This window comes from Populus euphratica, unplaced genomic scaffold (assembly GCF_000495115.2).
Source record: "Populus euphratica unplaced genomic scaffold, PopEup_1.0 scaffold87.1, whole genome shotgun sequence".
Taxonomy (NCBI): domain Eukaryota; kingdom Viridiplantae; phylum Streptophyta; class Magnoliopsida; order Malpighiales; family Salicaceae; genus Populus; species Populus euphratica.
Window position 1 is genome coordinate 242982 of NW_011499900.1, and position 9829 is coordinate 252810.

General features: G+C 33.0%; 1 protein-coding gene across 2 annotated transcripts; it reads left to right on the plus strand.

Annotated features, from left to right (window-relative positions):
• Positions 1-354: 354 nt before the first annotated feature.
• Positions 355-6349, plus strand: LOC105132608 (lupeol synthase-like). Of its 2 annotated transcripts, XM_011036188.1 has the most exons (19): positions 355-509; positions 566-786; positions 1169-1354; positions 2200-2289; positions 2430-2627; positions 2822-2906; positions 3123-3289; positions 3372-3560; positions 3671-3784; positions 3985-4104; positions 4212-4334; positions 4436-4534; positions 4668-4724; positions 4845-4891; positions 5002-5145; positions 5248-5425; positions 5577-5651; positions 5773-5856; positions 6116-6349. In XM_011036188.1, the coding sequence occupies exons 2-19, from the start codon at positions 586-588 to the stop codon at positions 6236-6238; spliced, it is 2280 nt and encodes a 759-aa protein (XP_011034490.1). In that variant the 5' UTR covers positions 355-509; positions 566-585; the 3' UTR covers positions 6239-6349. The 2 variants fall into 2 exon arrangements, with proteins under 2 accessions (XP_011034490.1, XP_011034491.1); XM_011036189.1 differs by lacking the exon at positions 4436-4534.
• The last annotated feature ends 3480 nt before the right edge of the window (positions 6350-9829 follow it).

Genomic DNA, 9829 nt, shown 5'->3' on the forward strand with positions numbered 1-9829 from the left:
TCATAAATTAAATAGAATCTATAAATATTCACATTATTTTACACATCATTGTTAAACATAATTTCATCATTATTTCTTGTTTTGTCTCATTTACTCATCTCAATTTACTCATTTTTTTTATTTAAGATAAATTACTACACACTAAGTGTGTTTGATAAAACATTGTGTATACTGTTTTTGTAGAATGTTTTTAATTATAAATATATCAAAATATTTTTTTACTTTTAATATTAGCATATACAATTATAAAAAAAATAAATAAAAAAACCAATTTGGTAAAAAAATATTTTGAAAATTACATATTAGAAAGCAAGTAAAATAAGGTACTGCGTCCTTGGCTCTTCTGCTGGGAGTACACTGCACAAGTCAAGAAATATCTTTATCTAATCAAATTTTGCCGAGACTGAGGCTTCATTTTTCGCTTTATATACAGTGCATTTTATAATTTCAATTGCTAGCCATTGCTGAAATAGAAGATAAGTGATTTTTTGATACTCAAGAAACTGAAGAGACTGAAGCAGTGTCATGTGGAGGCTTAAGATTGCAGAGGGTGGCAATGATCCACGAAGAGACTGAAGCAGTGTCATGTGGAGGATTAAGATTGCAGAGGGTGGCAATGATCCACACATATACAGCACAAATAACTTTTTGGGGAGGCAAATATGGGAGTTTGATCCTGATGCTGGCACCCTTGAAGAGCGAGCTGAGGTTGAAGAGGCTCGCCAAAATTTCTGGAGAAACCGCAACGAGGTCAAGCCCAGCTCCGATCTCCTTTGGAAATTCCAGGTATATATACACACACACAAATTCACAGAATATGTTTCTTATATCACACACACACACACACAAATTCACAGAATATGTTTCTTATATATATACACTAAAATTTCTCATCAGATTATTTGAACGAGATTATTTGAACACTCGTTCAAATAATCTGATGAGAAATTTTGATATATATGTATATGTTTCTCAAAATTTCTCATCAGATTATTTGAACACTTGTTCAAATAATCTGATAAGAAATTTTGATATATATGTATATGTTTCTATGTTTGGCTATTTCAAGAAATAGGACACATGGAGAGTGTTCAAATACTCTGATGATAAATTTTGGTGCATAATTTATTACCTTTTCAGTCACTTACTTTTATTTAATAAAACGCAGTTTCTAAGGGAGAAAAAATTCAAGCAAAGAATTCCTCGAGTCAGGATTGAGGATGGTGAAGACATTTCCTATGAAAAAGCAACAAGTGCTTTGAGGAGGAGTGTTCATTTGTTTTCAGCCTTGCAGGCTAGCGATGGCCATTGGTGTGCTGAAAATTCTGGCCCAATGTTCTATTTCCCTCCCCTGGTTATTGCTCTCAATCCCTGCCATCATTTTACCTAGCAAAAAATATTAGCCAGAAGTTTCATCACCACCTAGAATTGGCAACATAGCATTTTTCTTGTGATCATTTGGCTACAAATGTAGCCAGAACTGTGTTTTTTCCCGTAAAGAAATCGAAGCATGTTACACAAACGAAACCATATTAGGCACTGAGATGGGATGATTGCGACTCGCGTGCCATCCATAAGTAACTAATAATATTTAAACAATACTGAGCGCATACCTAATAAATTGATGTCAACAAAAAAAAATAATAAAAAAAATAATAGTATACTAAATTATGAAAGAAATTGGGAGACCATGGCAAAGACCTTTTGACTTTTGGGCTAGTACTTCTGGATTTTTGTAACATTTTTTTTTTTAAATCTTCAAACTTTCGTGTAACTAGTATGATTTTACTATAACTCTGCGAAGTTATTGTAATTTACCCTTGCTGAATTTAAGACAGGCTTTCAAGCGCATGTAATCCCAGTCTTGAAATCCTTCTGACAGGTTCAAATGCTTGATTGTATAGATTTCTTGCCTTGATTTAAATTGATTGAAAGAGTTGAAATCTGAAAAGATTTTATTTGAATTTTTTCATTTCATATGATTCATAGCTTGATCTGAAGAACTGGTGATTAGAACGTAAAAAAAAAAACAAAATCTTGTACTCTTCAGGCCATGTTGCTGTTTAACTCTGCTTTCACGAGTAGCATCAGAATGAATTTGGAAGCGTGTTTACTCAGTTGTCACAAATTGGCAAACTATAATTCAGATATTTTGTGCGTTCAGTTTCTAACGGCAACCTTTTTCCCCCCTCAATGCAGGTTTTTTCTCTGTATATTACAGGACATCTTAATGCTATCTTCTCTGCAGAGCATAAAAAAGAAATCCTACGTTACATATACTGTCATCAGGTAGAGTATATTTGTTAATTACAAGGATGACAAAAGGAATAGCTTTATCAAACTAATTTTGATTTTTTTTTCTCTTTCTCGTCTTGGCTTTAAGGATTTACCAGTATCAGAGTGCTAATGTGCTGCATTTTATCTTGTAGAATGAAGATGGTGGGTGGGGATTACACATAGAGGGTCACAGCACCATGTTCTGTACAGTCCTGAACTACATCTGTATGCGCATGCTTGGAGAAGGACGTGATGGTGGCAAAGACAAAGCATGTGAAAGAGCAAGGAAGTGGATTCTTGATCATGGTAGTGCAATTGCCATAAGCTCTTGGGGAAAGACTTGGCTTGCGGTACAACATATGATACAACACAATTCAATTAAATTTCATACTGTTAAACTAGTTATTGGTTGCTGGTTGGTATCATTAGTAGAATGTTTCCTGTCTAATAAAAGAACGAAAGAAATCTTTATCTACATGATTCTTTTCATGTTGCTTCTATATGATAATTTTGTTTCTAATTGTTTGATTTTCCCGTGTTGTAGATACTTGGTGTGTATGAGTGGGCTGGATGCAATCCAATGCCCCCAGAATTTTGGTTCTTGCCATCTACATCTCCCATTCATCCAGGTTTGCATTTTGTTTTATGAAGTTATTGAAGCATGAAACTTATATATAAACATTATGAAATCCTTCAATAATTTTAGCATATGATTGATGGAAATTGCAAATACTCGAGCTGCCAACTTCATAGTTTCTAGAATTCTGTCCTTAACTTGAATTTAGTTGCTTGTGTAAAGCCTGCTTTTAGCTCTGCCATTCCAATCATGCATTTCATAAATGCAGGAAATTTGCTGGACTACTGTCGGCTCACTTACTTGCCGATGGCGTACTTGTATGGGAAGAGGTTTGTTGGTCCAATCACACCTCTCATCTTACAAATTAGGGAAGAAATCTACAATGAACCTTATGAGAAACTCAATTGGAGGAGAGTCCGCCATTTATGTGCAAAGGTCAGTTGACTTTTAGCAGCTGTTCTTCAGAAAATGATCTGAAAACATTTCATTTTCGTCAAAATCTGTTTTGTTTCTTCAGGAGGATAACTATTATCCACATACTTCGATTCAAATATTGTTTTGGGATGCTATTTATACTTTTGGCGAGCCCCTTCTTACTCGGTGGCCCTTCAACAAATTGAGAGAGAAGGCTCTCAACATAACAATGGATCACATCCATTATGAAGATGAGAGCAGTAGATACATTACCATAGGATGTATCGAAAAGGTAACACACATGCAGAACAATAGCAAAAAAAGAAAACCAGTACAGTAAAATATTTGCCTATTACACATGTTCTTTAATTTTTGGACATTTGTACCACTGAACTTGAACAGCCATTAGATATGCTGGCTTGCTGGGTTGAAGATCCCAATGGGGATTATTTTAGGAGGCATCTTGCTCGGATCAAGGATTATGTGTGGCTTGGAGAAGATGGAATAAAGATGCAGGTCGGTAAACTTCTATCATAAAAATGTTACCTAAACGGTTCACGTCGTCTTTCCATTCACTGGTTTATGTTAACAACAAAAACAAGAAGAATTCTCATAAACTCGAGTTTATGCTTATTTAGTCATAGACTTTAGATTTGCAAACCAGAAGTAAGAGATGCCGATGGAGTATGATTTTTTCCTTTTCATATTCATTTTAGAGTTTTGGTAGTCAAGTGTGGGATACCAGTCTTGCCCTTCAAGCTTTGATTGCCAGCAACCTCTCAGATGAAACAGGACCTGCACTTAAGGAGGGTCATAGCTTCATAAAGAACTCTCAGGTTTCCAAATTTCATATCCTGAAATTGTTTCTTCCTCTCAAGCGTGTTTCTTGTAGTTAGTTATGTTTTGGCATTCTGCTTTTCTCATCCCACATCAAATCTTGAAGGTCACTGAGAATCCTCCCGGAGACTTCAGAAGGATGTTTCGCCATATCTCTAAAGGATCGTGGACTTTCTCTGACAAAGATCATGGCTGGCAAGTGTCTGATTGCACTGCAGAAAGCATGAAGGTCTGTTCTAGTTTTCTGCTGTAAGCAATACTATAACAAGTTGAGCTTTTTCCTTGAACATTTACCATCGCAACATACTTTGTGATTTGCATGTTCTGCAGTGTTGCCTCCTTTTTTCAACAATGCCTCCGGAAATTGTAGGTGAAAAAATGGAACCTCAGAAGCTTTTCGATTCTGTTAATATTTTACTTTCTCTTCAGGTGAGGATTAGTTGCATTCAAATGGTGACCTTTGTGTACCTAAAACTCATCAACATTCCTTGGTATTTCCTTGGATTTGCTCCTTTCTAGAACACGGTATTCACGAAGTAACAATCAGCTCGATTTTATGCAGAGTAAAAATGGTGGGGTATCTGCTTGGGAGCCGGCAGGGTCTGGATTATGGTTGGAGGTAAGTTCTTCAAGTCATCGAACTAAACTCGAAATGTTAAGCTTAAATTCTGTATGTTTTCCTTCAAGACTTGACTTGGAATATGGTATTTCAACTGTGACGTCTCTGCTGTTCAATTAGTGGCTCAATCCTGTGGAGTTCCTAGAGGATCTTGTAGTTGAGCACGAGTAAGATTCTTGAACCATTTTACTTCAAATAGTTAAGCAAGATCACTTATTGAGCACCTCCATTAGGAATGTCGAAAAACTTGTTGAAGACTAATAAAACAGCGATCCAGGTATGTTGAATGCACATCATCAACAATACAGGCATTAGTCCTATTTAAGAAGTTATACCCTGGCCACAGGACAAAAGAGATCCAAAATTCCATCATAAATGGTGTCAAGTTCATTGAAGAGTTGCAAAAGCCTGATGGCTCATGGTATGATCCATTTAAAACAGTTGCTACATTATTTTAAAGGTTGATGTACAGTTTGCAGAAAATTGTCAGGGAAATGACTAAATATAGCAAGAATTACTACAGGTATGGAAATTGGGGAATATGCTTTATCTATGGTACATGTTTTGCTCTGGGAGGGCTAGCAGCTGCTGGAAAGACTTACTCCAATTGCCTGGCTGTTCGAAAAGGAGTTGATTTTCTACTTGGATCACAGAGAGATGATGGTGGATGGGGCGAGAGTTACCTTTCATGCCCTAAGAAGGTAATACCATGTTAAAGATTTGTAAAGAAATCATTTATGCAATAACATTTTGTGTGCGTGGACCTTCTCATTCCATCTCCCATGGTATCAATGGGATATCCTCCTTCAACTTTCTAAAGCTAAGAAAGTATACTGGTGCATGTTGACGCAGGAATATGTACCTCTTAACCACTCAAACCTGGTGCAAACTGCAATGGCTATGATGGGTTTAATTCACGGTGGTCAGGTCAGATTAATTAATTTATAATTTAAAGATTAATAGTCTATCTCTTCCTATATATAATGTAATGCACTTCTGCTCCTTTTTCCCCATCAAAATCCATGATTTCAAGCTCCTTTTCCAATAGGCGGACAGAGACCCTGCACCCCTTCATCGTGCTGCCAAGTTATTGATTAATTCTCAAACAGAACTTGGTGATTTTCCCCAGCAGGTAATTGACTTATTGCTCTGCACACAAAGAAAAGAAATCATAAGAAAAAGAGAGAGAGAGAGAGAGAGAGAGAAGAACAAGAGAAGCTGCTCGCCGTTTAAGAAAATCCTTGAAATAATCACTCATAAAAGAAGATTTATGATGAGATTTTCGGGGAATAAGAGACAAAGAATTGTTGTTTGTCAATTATCATTCTTTTTAGCTCGTTATATCCTACGTTTACCACCGATTGAATAATAATACTGCTTCTTCGTGACAGGAAATCGGGGGAGTTTTTATGAGGAATTGCATGTTACATTATTCTGCGTATAGGAGTATCTTCCCCATTTGGGCTCTAGCAGAGTATCGCCGGCATGTTGCCTCGCCAACCAAAAATATTTGAACCAAGATAGGGAAAAATTTGAAAATAGTTGGTGGGAATAAAACTGCAAAATAAGTGAATAAATAGATCCTCAAAAAAAAAAATCAAGCAAGAAGGATCATACATTCTTCAGGGGATGTTTGTAATTTTTATTTTCTATTTTCATGTATTTGTTTTTTATAAAATATTTACATGACGATTAGTTAAAATAAAATATTTTATAGCTAATATTTAAACTTAATTTATTTTCTTTAGATAGTGTATACATATTAATATATTCAAAATATCATCAAAATATTCCACCCCAATTATTATCATCTTTCTATTATTACCTCGTCACCATAATTTACACCACCACCCTTATCATTCACATCATCCCATTACTCCACCGTCGCCTCAGCTCTCAACTCATCATCACAATATATATTAGTAGCTCTACCGCCACTATATTTTTTATATATGTATTAAACATTGTAAATTTTATACAAACAAACGAGTCTTTGAAAATATAATCTCTTACTTATTACTAACATTGAATGAACAAAAATATTTTCGTTGTGATAATCATATTAATCCAAATAAAAAGGTTTCTTTAGTTTTTTATATTCTCAACTTAAATCAAATACAACTTTTGTTAAAAAATTAAATAAAGAGACTTTTTTCTCCGTCTTTCAATTATGCATTAATAAAGAATAGAAAATCAAGAAGACCCAACTAAAATAGTTTATTGGAGAAGCCAAAGCCCAAAGGCGAAAATCACCCTATGCCCCTATTCTATCAATTTTTTACAACGAACATCTAGGAGAAACCCATGCTTGGCTTGTGGATAAAAAAAATATATTTAAAATTGTGATTAGGGTTATTTTTTAAAATATTTTTATATTAAAATAAGTTAAAATAATATTTTTTTAGTGCTCATCGTATTTAAGTAAATGAGAACAAGATAAATAACAGTAATAGAAATTTCCACATTACAGAGATTTTCATAACGGTACAGTATCACAAAAGATATTGCTATCAGATTCAGGTGTAAAAGGCCTATACTTGAGAGAGCTTGTTCATGAGTTAATATATGGAAACCTCTCCTAACGCAATCTCCACTATGAACGTGAGAGAAAGTAAGGAATGTAATTTAACAACGACATCATTTCCTGGAATTCTATTCTAGCACTAATTTATAAGTTCCCACAAAAAATGAAGCAGTGTGTCTAGGTTTCTGGTGAGAAGAAGGCAAAGTCCAAGAAAACCAAAGGAGTAGATAGACCAGTGATCCTCTAGTTGGTTATATGCTAATGAAGTTTTATGATCGGTCCAAGAAGTTCAATAATAGTATTAACACAAAAAAAGGTTTTGTATTATTAAGAAGATTTAATAAGAAAAGAGTTTTCCTATGCGTTTTTATTGTAATAGAGTTTAGTTTCAAGAAAACCATCCCAGGACACCAAATGGAACTAGAATTCACATTGTTGTTCTTCGTGCGTGGGAGATCGGGAAGATATTAACAATCTCTTGTTTTTTATATATATTTAAGGAGATTTTCTCTACCATATTTGTTTGCTAGAAAGTCCGTATTATGTCCATTATATATGTAACATGTGACATCGCCATGAATAAAATGGTAAAAAGGGTAAAATTAAAAGTAGGGCCGCCGCCTAATTTTACAACAACTACTCTTATTAATTTTATTTGAAATTCTAAATAACAGGTTGATTATATAATAAAAAAAATATAATTATTTTATTCATTGTATCTAAGACAAAGTAAATTATTGTTTGTTTTGAAATTATATGTATTTATTGTGCTAACCCATTTTAACAAAAAATAGGTATTGGACTTGACATAAACATGTGTCTTTCAATTAAAAAATCTGTTAATCAACCATTAATGATACGAGCCGAGAATGAGTCATTTAATTTTGATTTGAACTCTCAATTTACATGACAGGCAATATACTACAATGAAAAAAAAACATAATAATCACCTAGAAACACGAATATATATTCACCAATTTTAGTATCTCATAATCAACATTTAAAAGTAGAAGTCAATAACGAATAGTCTAATTCTAGGTTGAGTTCTCAAATAAAAAACAAAAAACAATTGATATATTATTATTAAACATAATTCTCAACACAACTCCATAAATATATCCACACCTTAAAATAAAATATTTGCTCACATATTACAAATAATTCAATACAACTCAATTAATATAAAATATAATCTAACAAAAAAAATAATAATTCACACCTCACAAATTATCCAAAACAAAACAAATAACAACTTTCTAGGGTTTGTTAGATGTGGCAAAGATAATTTTAGGGATAAAAAAGAAGATTGAGAGTTAGACATCGCTTTCTTATGCTTTATTGAGGGTGAAAAATAATATTTTAAGTTTCAAGAAAAGATATGCCCCCTAATATTCAAATGATATATTTTAGAATTCAACTAATTTTTTTTTAAATATTAAATTTTACTTTCACATAAATATCTCCTGATTTCAAAACAATAATTGGATATAAAACTAAATAGTATAATTTAAAAGATGTGATGTAATAAAAAAATATGAAAAATAAATTCAAGACAAGGTTTTAATAACCTTATTCATAAAGTTCAAAAACAAAAATGGATTGACAACATAACTTTTCATATCAACTCCATTCATCAAACATTTATCATTTTGTAACATTTATTAGATGTCTCTTTTACCATCCTTGCTATGTTGACGATTAACTACTAATTAAGTACATACTATTATCCTTTAAAATTTCAACATGACCCTAGTTCACCAACTTTTGGACTTGATATATAAAAATTTTATAGTTTTCAATTGGTCTATAATTCTATCATGGTATTCATATTTAATACTTGGTTCATGCCACCTTAAATATTGTGTTTGTATTAAATTTGTTGAGACTAGGATAATGTGTCTCATATTAAAAAGGTGTTAATAAACAATGTTGATTGGAAAAGTTATATCAATCATGGACAACAATGCTTAAGAAGTTGGCATTATTTGAGATGACTAGTTGGGATGTTGATGGGACAAGTTAGTGTTTGTGAAGATTTTTTTGCTTGAGGAACATTCTTTAACATATTATTTGGCTTTATACCAACTTTTACCATTGATTTTTTATTTTATTTTTCCTACTTTTAAGCTATGCTCAATTCTTTACATTACAATTACCACATCCACAAAATAGATCAAGGAATTAACAATTAAGTATTAAAAGTATAGAGTTAACAATTGAGTATTAAAAGTATAGAGATTTGAATGTGTTAATAAAATATATGGGTTCTTTCTCCAATAAAGAAGGTTGAATTTGTGTAGCAATTTTGCTGTCACGATCCGAATCCCGGATCCATAACCGGCAACGCAGGAGCAGTGTCGAAAAGACACCCCACCTACGCTAAGCCTTAAAATAGACACATCAAAGGAACAAGTTATTCAAAAATACGCAGCATTTCATAATCTTCAAAAATATTATATTACTCAAAACTGATGAAATCAAAAGATAGTCAAAACTCTTCATCAGTAATTAAAACAAAAATAATAATTCATAAACTCATTATATTGTCAAAATCCAAACTTAATTAAAACAGAGTAATAGT